This window comes from Globicephala melas, chromosome 2 (assembly GCF_963455315.2).
Source record: "Globicephala melas chromosome 2, mGloMel1.2, whole genome shotgun sequence".
NCBI lineage: Eukaryota > Metazoa > Chordata > Mammalia > Artiodactyla > Delphinidae > Globicephala > Globicephala melas.
Window position 1 is genome coordinate 35,452,655 of NC_083315.2, and position 15,734 is coordinate 35,468,388.

General features: G+C 42.5%; 1 protein-coding gene across 1 annotated transcript in view; it reads left to right on the forward strand.

Moving 5' to 3' along the window:
- Window positions 1-2,113: 2,113 nt before the first annotated feature.
- BTBD1 (BTB domain containing 1) overlaps window positions 2,114-15,734 on the forward strand; it is a 45,179-nt gene continuing 31,558 nt past the window's right edge. The window contains exons 1-2 of the mRNA XM_030878504.2: window positions 2,114-2,605; window positions 13,146-13,302. Coding sequence (XP_030734364.1) covers window positions 2,199-2,605; window positions 13,146-13,302 — 564 coding nt within the window. The 5' untranslated portion in view covers window positions 2,114-2,198. The remainder of the gene's footprint in view (window positions 2,606-13,145; window positions 13,303-15,734) is intronic.

Genomic DNA, 15,734 nt, shown 5'->3' on the forward strand with positions numbered 1-15,734 from the left:
CTATTTCTTTGTATGCCTTGCGATTTTTTTTGTTGAACACTGGACATTTGCATCTAGTAATGTGGTAATTTTGCAAATCAGATTCTCCCTTTTCCCCAGCATTTGCTATTTTTGTTGTTTTGATTACTGTAAAATCTGTCTCTTTGCCAAGGATCAGCCTGAGGTATAAACTTAAGGTCTTCTCAGGTCTTTTCTCAGCCTTTTGGGCATGTATGGTTACTTTCTAATTTTCCCCATGAATACAGTTGCTTTTTAATATACTAGTCTTTAATACCTGGCTCCCCAAAAGGTAAAAAGTGAAAATGAAGGACGGGGGTGGGGGGGTGGGGGGAGGGAAGGTGCTGGTCCTTTAAATCCTCAGGAAGTCACTTCAGCTAAAGCATCTTGCAACAATGGAGAGAGGTACTACAACAACAATGGCTGCCCCCTCTTTGTACATTTGTGTTCAGAAGCAGAAATCAGAGTTTGGAGGATAGGTGCCTTTTTGCCCTCCCTGGCTCCTCCTACAAGCTGTTGACTGAAAAAAAAATGCACAACGTTAGAGTTGTGAGTTAAGTTTTATTTGGGGCAAAATGAGGACTATAGCCTGGGAGACAGCATTTCAGATAGCTCTGAGAAACTGCTCCAAAGAGTGGGGAGGTCATATATATGTGATTTTGGTGAAGGGGGAGTACATGCAATCAAGCACATATTTTTTGAAGTTTTCTGCTAGTCTTGTGAAGTTTACTGCTAGTCACAAGGAGCAGACATCACCGTAAAGGATTTTAGTGCTTTTCTAGATATGAGGAGATACAAGAATTGGACTCCTGAAAATATCTAACTATCCGAAGACCTGTTCCGCCAGTTTTTCCCAGAGCACAGAGGGCCTCATTCCCGATCTCCACCCTGAACTCCTTTCAGGGGGTGTTGAAGGTCAGCAGCTGCAGCAGCTCATAATTTGATCCTTATAGAGGTAGATGGCAAGTGCCAATTTGTAGGTGACAAAGCTGTGTGCAAGCTGCTCCGGGAACACGGGTACTGCCATGCAGCTGGTGGTGACGGATGGGTAGCTGCTACTGTGCAAAGAGCTCAAGTTGACCAAAATTAACAGCGATTTACTGTCCAAGTCTTCCCCTAGAAGTTACCAGCCTTCAACAGAGTCCAGAGTGCCAAAATAAGTACATCAGACAGATTCAGCCAGTGGAATTGTTATTTAGGTGGGGAGTCAGATTCCTGGTGCTTCCTACTCTGCCATCCTCCCAGATCCTCTATTTCACTTATTTTCATTGTTTTCATTTTGGTAAACAACTGCTTTTGGCTATGCCCTAGCCTTGAGCTCAACTTTTGTGTTCCACAAGTTTTGATAACGCAGTGTCTTCATTTTTTTTGCTGTTAAATTATGACTTTATTGTCCCGTACCAGATAATGCAGCCTGTACTACTTGTATTATTTTTGCTTTGGTACCTTTGAGGGTTTTTTTGAGATTTAAAATACAGTTAATTTTTGGTAATGGGTTAAAATACATTTTAAAAAATGCCTGAGTCCACACAGATACCAAAATTAGAGACAGAACAGGAAGAAGGAGGAAAGGGAAGGCTGTTAGATGCAGAGGGTCTCCAAGCTGTGCTCCAGGGGTACTACAGGAGCAGCGGCCCTCTGGAGCGGTGACTTGGACGACACTGGGGGAGGGGGCTACGTGGAATCAGGTCGTCCCCTCCCACATGCTTTGCCGGCTATGCCCTCGGGCCCCCTCCACTTCCAGGCCTGCGACTCCTAGAAGGAGAGCCTAGGGACCTGTCCTAGATACAAGTGGGGGGCGCTGCAGCTGGTGACGAGGGGCCTGAAGGTAGGGAGGGGCGAGGGCTTCGGGGCCCGCAGGTCTGAGGAGGCGCCCGTGCCGGGCCGCATGTAGCCCACCGAAGTCCCACCACCCGGAGCGCGGGACTCCGGTAAGCTCGGTGCGCCCAGGGCGGCCCAGACGCCGCAGGGGTCACCGTCCCCTCCAGGTCCGGCCTGGGCGGCCACGCGCGCCTCCGCCTCCCGGCCCAGCGGGGACGCGCGCAGGGCAGCTCAGGGCGGGGCCGGCGGAGGCGCGCGGCCTCCGGAAGCGCCTTTCCCGGAAGGCAGGGAGGCGGTGCCGGCCTCGGGGGGCGGCCTCGGCGATGGCGGCTGGGCGGCGGGAGCGCTGTCTCTAGCCCGCAGAGCCGCGCCGCTGGAGGATGGCCTCGCTCGGACCGGCAGCTACGGGCGAGCAGGTCCCGGGGGCTGAGGCGGAGCCGGGCGCCGCGGGGCCGCCGCCGCCGCCACCGCCGCCGCCGTCCTCTCTGGGGCCCCTGCTACCCCTGCAGCGGGAGCCGCTGTACAACTGGCAGGCGACCAAGGCGTCGCTGAAGGAGCGCTTCGCGTTCCTCTTCAACTCGGAGCTGCTGAGCGATGTGCGCTTCGTGTTGGGCAAGGGCCGCGGCGCCGCCGCCGCTGGGGGCCCGCAGCGCATCCCCGCCCACCGCTTCGTGCTGGCTGCCGGCAGCGCAGTCTTCGACGCCATGTTCAACGGCGGCATGGCCACGACGTCGGCCGAGATCGAGCTGCCCGACGTGGAGCCCGCCGCCTTCCTGGCACTGCTGAGGTGAGCGGCGGGCACCGAGCCGGCCTCCCCAACCCCGCTCTCCTTACCCTCCTTACCCTCCCGGCCTCAGTTTCCTCCCGAGTCTGTGATGCTCGGGAAGGGCGAAACCGAAATTTGTCGGCCGGGACGGCTGCCCGCCGGCTGTGAGAGTAAATATTAGTGTCTAAGGCCAATTAGCGTGCGTTTTCACATTCCAGTAGCGGGTTGTTGCCCACGCTTGGGAATTAGAGAAGTGGTGAGGACAGAGTATGGGTCAGGTTGTCCTGATTGCCCATTTGCGACATTTTAGATTTTTGTTGGGGAAGAGGGATACTTGGGAAGTCTTGTAGACGAGATGACCTTTTAAATTTTTTTAAAATTTATTTTTACTTTTTTTTTTTTTTTTTTTTTTGGTACGCGGGCCTCTCACTGTTGTGGCCTCTCCCGTTGCAGAGCACAGGCTCCGGATGTGCAGGCTCAGCGGCCATGGCTCAGGGGCCCAGCCGCTCCACGGCATGTGGGATCTTCCCGGACTGGGGCACGAACCCGTGTCCCCTGCATTGGCAGGCGGACTCTCAACCACTGCGCCACCAGGGAAGCCCCTATTTTTACTTTTATTTTATTTTTATCCTCTTAACACCTTTTTCATTCGTGTTAGTTGTCATGATCCAGGACAGTGAATATCAAACAAGTAAGTTTGGCTTTAGCTACCTTTTGTTCCTGCAGATAAGGTTATGTTTGCTTAAAAACGAATCTCCCTTTCGATGTTAAGAGTTTGCTTTTTGATTACTTGAGGATAGAAGATTGACTTCTGATTAATTTTATTTAATGGAAGGGAGCTAATAGTTTGGCATTATTAGCTGTTATTCATGAAAGGCCGTTTCGGAACGTATAGGTATTGTTTGCTACAATTTTACAAATGGGACTGCAGCCCAGAGAAGTCAAGTAACTTGAAGAGGTAACAGAGCCAAGTCATACCAGAGGCCATGTGTGTTTCATTATACCAAGATGGTTTTATCTGCCTGAGTAGAATGTATCATTAAAATAGCAGTCTTGGGTGGTACTGAGACAAAAACAGGTAGGTCAGTGGAAGAGATAAATACTCCACAAAGGCTCACAGCTCTCAGGAAGATCAAGGAAATTGAATACAAAGTTAACACAACACAGGTAGAAAAGAAATCTAAAATCCCATTAATAAGTGGATAAAGACAGGATAGATAACTTAGGGAAAGCAAAAATAATAATTAACAATGAATGTTTAACTTCGATAGTAATTAAAGAAGTGCACATTAAAAAATGTACTTTTCCTCTTCCATTAAACCCTCCAGTTTTTTTTTTTTAAGATAACATCTGGGGAGCCCTCTCTGACAGAGGCGGTGGTAAAACAGTCTGGCACTGTAGATTGTTTTCCCCACAGGTAGGAGGTATTCAAGTACTGAAAATGTTCCCCACAAAAATATTTAAGGCAGGATTATTTATAGTAGTGAGGAAGTAGTCAAGCAGAGAGAATGCTTAGATAAACAGTGATAGGTGCATTTGATGGAATGTAGTGCAGCAACTAAGTATGATATTCATGAAGACTAGGTAATAATATTAATGTGGAAAATGTATATAATTAGCATTTGAAACTGTGCTCACTATGATTAAAGACTGGGAAAAGAAACAGCAAATGTATAGTTAGAGAAAAGGAGAGAAGGAAATATACCAAAATGCTAACCAAAGTTGTGTTGGAATGGTAAGATGATGTTGACTTTTCTTTTCTCTTTGTTTCTCGTATTTTTTGTAATTTAGTTCAATTACATTTATAAAGGGGGAAAAAACAACTCAAAAGCTAGGATCTAGATCATTTTGGTTTTTGGTTTGAAGTCAACCAGGAGGATTGGTTATAGCTCATTTAGATTTTCTAAACTAGAAGTATTCTTTAATGAGCTGTTGGTCCACCTGCATTGTAATCACCTGGAGTACTTGTTAAATTTGTAGGTTGCTTCCCTCGTTACAATATTGTAATATTTGGAGGTGGGACCTTGAGAGCATATTTAATACTCTCCCTAAATACTGATACGTGAGAGCCACTGATCTAAAAATATTGTTGGGTAGCTTTTTCCTTTAAAAAACATTGAGATTGCTAGGATAAGAATGTAGAGGGAAAATGCTGATTTCATACTTTCACTGAAGCTGTTGATCAGTCAATACTTTCCCATCAATAGAAAATAAGTGAATTAATCTGAGTCCTTGAAATTTTCCTGTTTTCAGCGTAGTCATGTTATTTGTCCTTCAGGTTCTAGTCATTGTTCTATTCTGGAAGTGATTTTTAAACTTAGGTTATTTAATGGCTGGTTATGAAGCATAGGTGCTGTGCTTACCTATTATTGCGTGACAAAAAGATGTCTCACAGTACTTGCTGAGGTGGAAAAGCAGGTTAGCTTGGGCATATTTTTATGTTTACAACTTGAATTAGTTAATATTACTTAAAGGCTTTTGAACTTGAGTTTGAAGCACTTTAAGAAACTGCTCACTTTGATCTGCCAGACCTTTACGTGATGTTCTTTAGTTGCTCATTTGAGAAATACTGCCTCCCTTGTTATGGACTTCGTCTTCTTTCTCTCTTAAATCCACATATCCAGTCCTGTTCATTCCATCTGTTTAGCAATCTCTTGAATCTTCTCTTTATCCCAAGCACCTTTACCATAGCTGAGCCACCTGCTGTAAAAATCTCCTCTTTTATTTCCCCACATGTACCCCTAATCCCTTCCGATCATTCTTTATACAATAGCCGAAGTAACTTTATAATTATACAGACCTTATTATATTCTTTTCCTAGTTTAAACCCTCCCAATGCCTCCTGATTGTTCTTAAAATAAATCCGAATCCTTAATGTGGTCTCTAAGGCCCTATCTGATCTGAGACCTGTCTAAAAAAAAAAAAAGAAAAAAGAAATACTGCCTCCCTGTGCCAGTCACTGTTTTAGATATTGGATACAGCAGTGAACAAGAGAAAGTCCCTGCCCTCGTGGAGCTTATTATCCAGTAGGGAGAAACAAAGATGTAATGTCAAGTACTGGTAAGTATTTTAAGGAAAAATGATCAAGTCATGAGGGAAGGAGCATTCTAAGCAAGGAAAAACATGTTTAAAGCCCCAAATTTCTCCTGTTAGAGGAATTGCAAGAGTAAACCAGTGTGATTTGAGCAGATAGAATACAGGGGAAAGTGGTAGAAGATAAGGTCAAAAAGATAGGCTGGCCAGGGTCATGCAGGGCTGTGGAGCCTGTGGAAGGACTTGGATTCCCTCTGGTGTCTGGTGGGAAGCATTTGAACAGGGGAGCGATATGATCAGGTTTACATTTTTTAAAAACTCATTCTGGCAGTTGTTTGGAGATTAGACTGTGGAAGTAGTAAAATGAGTAGCAGGGAATTGAATAAAAGAGGCTCTTGCAGTAGTTCAGGCAAGAGCTGATGGTGGGTTATATATACCAGGGTGGTAGTGATGGACATGATGAGAAGTAGTCAAAATCTGGATATATTCTGAAGGTAGAACCAAGAAGATTTACCAGACATCCAAGGAGGGATATAAGATCAGCCAGTTAGAAATACGAACCTGGAGTTTAGGGAAGAGCTGCTTGCTGAATATAAATTTGAAAGTTAAGAGTAAATGGTATTTAAACCATGAGGCCAGGCGAGATTACCTAGGGAAGGAATGTGTAATAGACTGTGAAGAGAAGGAGGTACAAGGATGAGCTCTGGGACCCTCCAGCATGTAGAGATGTAGCAGAGGAGGAGGAGCATAGGATGAGACTGAGCCACAGCTGTTAGTGGAATTAGAAGGGAAAACAAGGAGCCCACGTGGTGTCCTGAAAGTCCTCTTGAAGAAAGTGCACCAATAAAGAGGGAGTTGTTGACTATGTTAAATGCTGCTGAGAGTTGGGTAAAATGAGAACATTGAATTGATTATTGGTTTTGACAACATGGAGGCTATTGATAGCCCTGGCAAGAGTGATTTCAACAAAAGGATTAGAGTAGATTGGGGAGAAAATATGAAGTGAGGAGCTGGAGACCACTAGTATAAATAACCCTCTCGGAGTTTTGTTGCAATGAGGAACAGAGAAATGGAGCGGTGGCTGGAAGGAGACATGGGTTCCTCAGGTGACAACTATTCCTCAGGTTCTGTCTTCAGCTGTCTTCTTTCTCCCATTAACCCATGGCACTACATACTCCCCCAGCTATATTGCCAAACTTGTACTCAGCCCGAACCCAATTTCCAACTGCACAATCACAAACTAATGTCTAGTACCCATACAGATGGACATGTCAACAGTAAAAATATCTAACACTTAATGAGTGCTTGCCACGTTCCGCTTACCATTTATTCCTAAGCACCTTGTGGGAACTCAAATTTCAGAACAGTCTTTGAGGCAGGCACGCTTATTAGGCCCTGTCTCAGTCAGCTTTTGCCACAATAATGCTATAAAGCACCCCAAAACTCAGGGGCTTAAAAAAGACAATCATTTATTCTTCCTTTGAATATTCTTGTTCTGTGGGTCAGTTGGGGATTGACTCAGGTGGGCTTGGCTCCAAGCTGTAGTTTGGTTCCAGTCTGTTCCATGTGTTTCTTATCCTGTTTGGACCAGTCATGAAGGTTCAGCCCCCTTCTCTTAATTTTTTCCAGCATTGCTTCAGACAGACCACTGCCTTTAGACTTAGCTCTCTCCACTCTTCACACTGTTAACAAAGTTATTTCTCTCACATCCAGACATTATCACAATTCCCCTGAATCTCTTAATGTCTTCTTTTTGCATACAGGATGCAGTTTAAACATTTCAGCAGGTGTACAAGACCTTTATGATTTGATATCTATTCCCCTTCCTCTCCATCTGCTCAGTGCCCCAACTCTACTGATGGCCTTTCCCTTATTTTAATACTTGCCTTCTAAAGCCTCCTTGCCTTTGTACTTAGTCTTTCTGCCTAGAAGATTTCCACACTTAATTACCACCCTTCAGATATACTTCAGGCTTTATCTCCTCTATAAAACATCATTAATTTTGCACTCTGCAAAATTAATCTAATCTCTTGTCATCATCTAATCTCTTGTAGCAAGTTTTGTATCTATTGCTGTACAACAAACAGCTCCAACACTTAGCAGCTTAAACATGGTTTTATTATCTTTCAGGGTTGTGTGGGAGGTTCTTATAGCATATTCTTCAGGTCTCCCATGCAGTCATAGTCTGATAGCAGTTGGGGCTGGAGTCATCTGGAGGTTTGATTCAGACTGAGTTGGCTGAACCTTTTTCTCTCTTTCTCCATGTCTTCTCCAGCTGATCTTTCCAGCAGGGTAGCTTGACTTCTTGGGTAACAGCAGCCCATGGCTCCAGAAGGCACAAAAGTAGGAGCTGCCAGGCATCCTCAAAGTTTAGTTCCCAGACTGGCATTGTGTTAGCTTCTGCCACATTCTATTAGTTAACGAGAGGCAAACAGGATTAGCCCAGATTCCTTATGGGACAGATCTGTATAAGGGTATGGATAGTAGGAGGCGTGATTTATTGGTGCCATCTTTAGAGATTAGTTATCAAACCATGCCTAATGCATAATTCTGTTGTAATTATGACATTACTTTTTAATCATTTTATTACCATACCATAAGCTTTTTATGGGCGGAGCTGTCGCTCTCATATTTGTATTTCTAGGACCTGTCTCAGTGTCTTGTTATTATATAGTCCCTCAATAAATGTTTTTGAGTAAAATGAAAGAATCAGTAGTGATACACAGTTTCTTGTACATGATCTTGTGATTTTTCTAATTTAAAATGAAATTTTTACCTTAGTCTTTTAATTTTTAAATTAGATTAAATGTAACCTAAGTTTTATCTTTTGGAAAGCCATTCATCTTCGGGGAGAAATCAGAAATAGTTTGATGACCTGTAATTATTTCTCTGTGCTCTTGTCCTTAGAGGTAGTGTATCAGAGCTGAAATGTTCACTTTAAAATACAAAGTATTGTGCTAGTATGTTTAATTTTTAATTATATTTTGTAAACACTGGCTTACATAGTTTGTTTAATATAGCAGTTTTAGTAATTAAATAGAATGTAGAGAAAACATGGATGTATTGATAAAATATGAATCAAGGTGATTCTAGGATTTTCAAGCAGCCTTTTTTCTTATTAGAAATGAAAATGGTTTCCCTATCAATGATAGCTAGAAACCTGTACTGAATTGTCTAGTCGGCTAACATGTATTCATTAAGGCTTAGCCAGGTGCCCACACTTTGTCCAATGCTGTAGGAAAGATATAGGGAAAAATATAAGAAACACAGAGTTCCCTTTCTTATTGTTTATAGTCTAGTATTTATTTATAACTTGCATTGCTCCAAAAAGAATTTAAAATGTCATACAAGAAACACAAGGATAAGAAATAAAACAGAGCCAAGATGAAGCCCATACAAAAATGCATGCTATAGGTACTCTACAAACTTAATTTTGATAATTTTAGCAACTATTACAAAAAGAGAAACCTGGCTAGTCAGTTACAATTCATAGTGTTTGTAGATTAAAAACAAACCAACTGCTTAGGAGATGCACAACTCTGTCTGACAATAAGATCAGTTAAAAAAAAGGCATTACTGGGACTTACCTGGTGGTGCAGTGGTTAAGAATCCGCCTGCCAATGCAGGGGACACGGGTTTGAGCCCTGGTACAGGAAGATGCCACGTGCCGTGGAGCAACTAAGCCCGTGCACCACAACTACTGAGCCTGCGCTCTGGAGCCTGCGAGCAACAACTACTGAGCCCGTGTGCCCTAGATCCCACGCTCTGCAATGAGATGCCACCGCACCACAACGAAGAGTAGCCCCCCCTCGATGCAACTAGAGAAAAGCCTGTGCACAGCAACGAAGACTCGACGCAGCCCAAAAAAATAAATGAAGGCATTACTGACATCAGTGTATCCTCAATCTATGTCTTTAGATATAAATGTAGATGTTTCTTAAATGTATTCGAACCAAAGGTATATTACTGAGGTGTAATTTCATAAAAGCAATTTGAATGGGGTTTTGGACCATATAGAATAGTCTAAAAACACAGTTCTTTGGTTCCTGGAATGTTCTTCCTGCCCTCTTTTCATCTTTTAGATCTCAGGTAGAAATTCTTGTAGGAAGCTTTTCCAGATCTCCCTGTCAGGGGCCCCACTTATAGATTCTTAAAGAACCATGTACTTCCACTTTGTGGAGCTGGTTTCCTTAAGTTTGAATCTACTCAAACAAATGATAATAAAGGCCCCACATTTCAGCTCTATATTTTATAACTCTAGTAATTTTTGCTTGAAAAAAGATTAAGACAGATGTAAAGACTTCTTCCTGTTTTGCCCTTAAAACAAAAACTTCCTAGGTTTCTGGTTTAGGAAGGGAACTGAGCATGATGTTAGCCTTCTCTCTGCCCCAGTTAAACTGACTGTAAAGAAATACAAAAGAAAATAAATCCGTTACAGTGAAGACAAAAAAAAAGGAGAGAGATTGGAAGCCAATGTGGAAAAGGAACAAAGCAGTTGGAAGTGTGTTGATGATGAAATGGAGTGGCCAAGTCTGGAGCCCAGAATCCAGAGCATGAGGAACTACAGTGGTGGTGGGAGCTGCCTTTCCTGGCTGAGCCCCAGCATGGCTCTAGGTGGAGAGTTGGTAGTGAAGAGGGTGAAAATGAGAAGGTAGGGTTAAAACATGGGCATTAATTTAAAGCCTGTTTATAGGCCATCCCCTCAAACCCCCTCTTGTATGCTAACTCCTGGTGACATCTGACAGGCTCCTCTTTAAATAAACTAGACAAACCACCTGGGGAGAACTAGGGTGCTGATTTGGTTTAGGGACTCCAGGGTAATGGCATGGGTGGCGGCGGCGGGGGGGTGGGGGGTTGGTCTCTAACCTAAAGGCTGCCTTCCCACTCCAATGCAAGGTGCCAGTCAGCGAGCCTCCCACATGCACAGCTCCCAGCCACCCTTTCCATTTTGGAGAAGGTTTTAGCTGGAAAGCAGTCCTATACTTACACAGCAGCAAAGAAAACTTACCAGCTACCAGGATATTCAACTGGAGATAATCATTAATCTTTTGACATATAAGGAAAATCAGAATATGAAAAAGACCAAGAACAGCTGATCCTCAAGGAAATAGGTAATTCAGGGAACAGAAAGGAACTTTTAAAACTTGGAGACTTGAGAACATTTTTGCATCCATAAAAAGGAGACATAGTGCTGTGGAGTTAAAAAAAAAAAGGAACACTCAAGAAAGAAGCAAGAATTCTTAGAAATTTAAACATGTGATTGCTGGGGAGAAAAATAGAAGGGCTAGAAGACTGGCAAGGAAACCTTCTGAAATGCAGAGGAAAATAGAAATGAAGCAATATAAAAATAAACAGCTAACATTTACTGAGGCTAAGTATTTGTCAGGCATTATTCAAAACACTTTGTGTATTTTAACTGATATTAATCCTCACCAGAGCATTATGAAGTAGCTACTGTTATCCACATCTCTTTTCAGAGAGGAACACAATGATAACTCGTTTAAAGTCACATAGCTGTCAGGTGATGGAATAGGCTCAAACCCAAGCCATCTCTCCCTGAGTCCAGGCAAATTAAAACAGCCCTCACCTGACGGGCCTGATAGTCTAGCACTGAGAGCAGCCAGAAGCCCAGAAATGGCGTGTTATGGTAGACAGCTCTTGCATTTCCTCAGCCTCTGTTTCCTCATCTTTAAAATGCAGGTAGCAGCACCTACCTTCCTTGTGGGAGGATTAAATGAATTGGCATCTGTCAGATGGTAGCGACGCAACAAATGTTCATTTTCTCTCTCTCCTTTTTATTCATTCCCCTACCCCTGACTATAAGGGACTAAGTGGTTTTTTCATTCCCTGTACTCATCACCAAGTGGCACCTGATGTTAAATGAGTATTATGAGGGTGATACAGATGGCTGACTTGAAAGGTTTTTGAAAAAATGTTTGAAAACAGTGTAATCTTGAAAAACAGCAACCTTCACTTTTGAACCTGAGACATAGGGAAGTATGAGAATGCACAGCCTCCACTGGAGGTAGTTGTAAGGATAATGATATTATTAGAGGAATGCCAGCATTTGGTTAGGGTGGGATGTTAGGGGGATGCAACAGGCTAGAATTTCATCTTGGGCGGTGAGTCTGCCCACCAGAATAAAAGAAGAAATTGAAAAGCAGTGTATAGGGACATGAAATAGAACTTCCTTTCCTCACTCACTTTACTGTATAGAGTGTTCTGAAAGATGTTAATGGGTTTTCTTTTTTTTTTAAATAAATGTATTTATTTTTGGCTGCATTGGGTCTTCGTTGCTGCGTGCGGGCTTTTTCTAGTTGCGGCGAGCAGGGGCTACTCTTCGTTGCAGTGTACAGGCTTCTCATTGCAGTGGCTTCTCTTGTTGCAGAGCACAGGCTCTAGGCTCACGGGCTTCAGTAGTTGTGGCTCGCGGGCTCTAGAGCACAGGCTCAGTAGTTGTGGCGCATGGGCTTAGTTGCTACGTGGCACATGGGAATCTCCTGGACCAGGGCTTGAACCTGTGTCCCCTGCACTGGCAGGTGGATTCTTAACTACAGCGCCACCAGGGAAGCCCCCTAATGGGTTCTCTTAAACTCTTATTTTACGACTTGGGTCCTGGGAATATAAGTGTAATAAGTGTTCTTTCTAAGTCTTTAGTATTGCTAAAATGAAATACTTGTTCTTAATGCCTTATTTCTCCAGCACACCTCAGCTGAGTGTAGTTGAGAACTGGGCAGTAAGCACAAAGGTCTCTGAGGAACCACAAAGGAGCCCTGGAGTGGATATGCAGAAGCTTCAGTATAGTTCAGCAAGAACTGCCCAGGCCTTCTCTGAGAATCTTATGCTTTATCTGCACTTCTAGGAATCTGATTTATCTAGTGACCTAACAGTTAGAAGCAGCCAACCGGGGTGGGGGAGGAGGTATTGGTTTGATAGTATTTTGAAAGGAAGTTGGATCTAAATACTCAAAAGCACATAGCAACATGGGGTCATTTAATACACTATTAAACTGTTTTATTCCTCCAAAGCCCCAGTACTCTAGTCTTTGGTCATAATGCTAATTCTGGGATAACAAAGAAAGGTTAAAAAATGCCCAGAATAAGAAGACACCATTATCAGGAAATAAATGGATGTTTGACATTTAGAGATGTGAACTTAAGCCATCTGTAGATTTGCTTACATGAACATCCTTTGATGAAGGAGAGATAAATGAACCACTCATCCTAAGCTGCTGTAGGTGCTAAAAGACCTCTAAAAATTTGACTTGGAGACATGAAGATCCCATGATCTTCACTTAACTTTAGTCTCCTCTATAAATGGACACTGCCTACCTCTCAGGATTGAGTCAGAATAAAATGAGGTGATGTGTGTGCACATGCCCTTGTAGCCCTGGAAAGTTTGATGTACTTTTCAAGTTATTTTTCACTTTGCTCATTATCTTTTAAAATATTCCTCAGAGGTTTAACACTGATGGATTGCTTATCTAGAACCCTACTGATCATCTCTGCAATTTCCACTTGTTTCCCAGATTTCTGTATTCAGATGAAGTTCAAATTGGCCCAGAAACAGTTATGACCACTCTTTATACTGCTAAGAAATATGCAGTCCCAGCCTTGGAAGCACATTGTGTGGAATTTCTCACCAAACATCTGAGGGCAGATAATGCCTTTATGTTACTTACTCAGGTAAGTAAATGTAGCTAAGGTATGTATCATTTAGCTTTAAAAAGTGGGTACAACTATATATGAATATTTACTGTTTCCTGGAGAATTAGTCCTAGATTATTATTTTAAAGCATATGAAATCTTCTGGTATGATTCAGGAAAATACATCAGAGTCATATAATTTTAGAATAGAAAAGCAAATTAGAGTTAATATATCATATAATAGGTAAAGAAACTGAAGCCTTATATAAATAGGGCATTATGACTCCAAGTTATATAACTGTTTAGGATTGGAGTTGAGGTTAGTATCCAGCATTGTTCCTGCTATGATTGAGAGTATGATAGCATGAAGCTTTCTGGACATCTTTGTTCTTGATTTGCATTGGGTCTGAAATTAAGATTGAATATTTCAAGTCCGGAAAAGTTGTAAGATGTACTGTCTTCTGTCTTTAAGCTTGCTGACCCACTTCTGGAGGAGTTAGAATTTAAGAATATCCTTACTTTGACATTTAAAAAAGTTTTCACTGAGTATACTATACATGCAGAAAAGTACACATATCATAAGTGTACAGTCTGATGAATGTTTACAAACTGAACACATCTATGGAACCATTAACCAGTCTTTAACTTATACTATTTAGCATCTGTTAAATGCCTGTAATCTGAGCTCCATACTTGAGATATAAATAAATTGTTGTTGTTCTTTTTAGACAATGTTATGATACCCTTTTACAAATTTGTTTTCAAAATTCTAAACTAGTCTATATAACCCTGTGCTAGGGGTTGAGTTGTGTCCCCCAGAATTCATGTGTTGAAATTTTAATCCCCAGTACCTCAGAATAAGACCTTTTGGGGAGATAGGGTCTTCACAGAATTAAGCAAGTTAAAATGAGGGGGGGGTAAAGTCTAAGCTGATAATATATAACCCTACTGAATATTAGTAATGGAAATAATCATGGCTGTTCCTTAGCCTAACCGTCTCATTTTCCAAATGAAAAATCTAAAACCTGGCTAGTTAACTACCTGCCCAAAGTCTCACAACAGGCTAGGTGGGGCCAGAGTCCAGAGCTCAAGTTTCCCAGTTCTACATCCATTTTTGGTTTTTTTATTTTTTTGTTTGTTTGTTTTTTTGCGGTACACGGGCCTCTCACTGTTGTGGCCTCTCCCGTTGCGGAGCACAGGCTCTGGACGCGCAGGCTCAGCGGCCATGGCTCACAGGCCCAGCCGCTCCGCGGCATGTGGGATCTTCCCGGACCGGGGCACGAACCCGTGTCCCCTGCATCGGCAGGCGGACTCTCAACCACTGCACCACCAGGGAAACCCTCTACATCCATTTTGTCATACCAGAAATGACTGATGGCATTTTTTTTTTAATCTTTGGCCGTTAAGTATTTATAGTTATAGAAGAAAGAACATGCTGATGTCACCTCTTCTTAGACATAATCACAGAACTCCATGTCTGTATATATTGTATTCCAGACACTAAACTAGTCCCTTTGTATATATTATCACATTTACTCCTCATTACAGCTGTGCTGTTGTTTATTATTATCCCCATTTCAAAGATGAAGAAATGGAAGCGTAAAGAGGTAAATATGTTATATAACATGAGACAGCAAGTGGTAAAAGTAAGGTCTCAACCTTAAATCAGTAAGATACAGTGATATTGATGATAATAATAGCAAAATGTATTGAGTGAGTATTGTGTGCCAGGTACCATTCTGAATACTTGATATGCATTAATTCATTTAATCTTCACAATAACTTTAGGAGATGTAGCTATTCTAGGTGAAGATTTTCTTATCATCCCCATTTTATAGACAAGGAAATTGAAGCACAGGGAGGTGAAATAACTTGACCAAGATTATATAACTAATAAGTGATGTCTCCTTGCATTTTTTTCCTCTTTTGAATTTGTGATGAAAATCCAATAAAGACGTTGATAGTCATAAGATTCTTTATTGTCTAAACAATTTTGTTGTGTGTAGAGAGGGTCACTTAACTACTCTTCTTTTTTAAATTCAGTCATAAAATTTAGAAACCAATAGGACTTCCCTGGCGGTCCAATGATTAAGATTCTGCACTTCCACTCCAGGAGGCACGGGTTCATACCTGATCGGGGAACTAAGATCCCGTATGCTGCACGGTATGGCCAAAAGAAAAAAAAAATTTAGAAACCAGTAAATTAAACTTTGACGATTAAAATACGCTTTCTAGGGCTTCCCTGGTGGCGCAGTGGTTGAGAGTCCGCCTGCCGATGCAGGGGACGTGGGTTCGTGCCCCGGTCCGGGAAGATCCCACATGCCGTGGAGCGGCTGGGCCCATGAGCCATGGCTGCTGAGCCTGTGCTTCCGGAGCCTGTGCTCTGCAACAAGAGAGGCCACAGCAGTGAGAGGCCCGCATACCGCAAAAAAAAAACAACAAAAACAAACAAAAAAAAACCACTTTCTAGT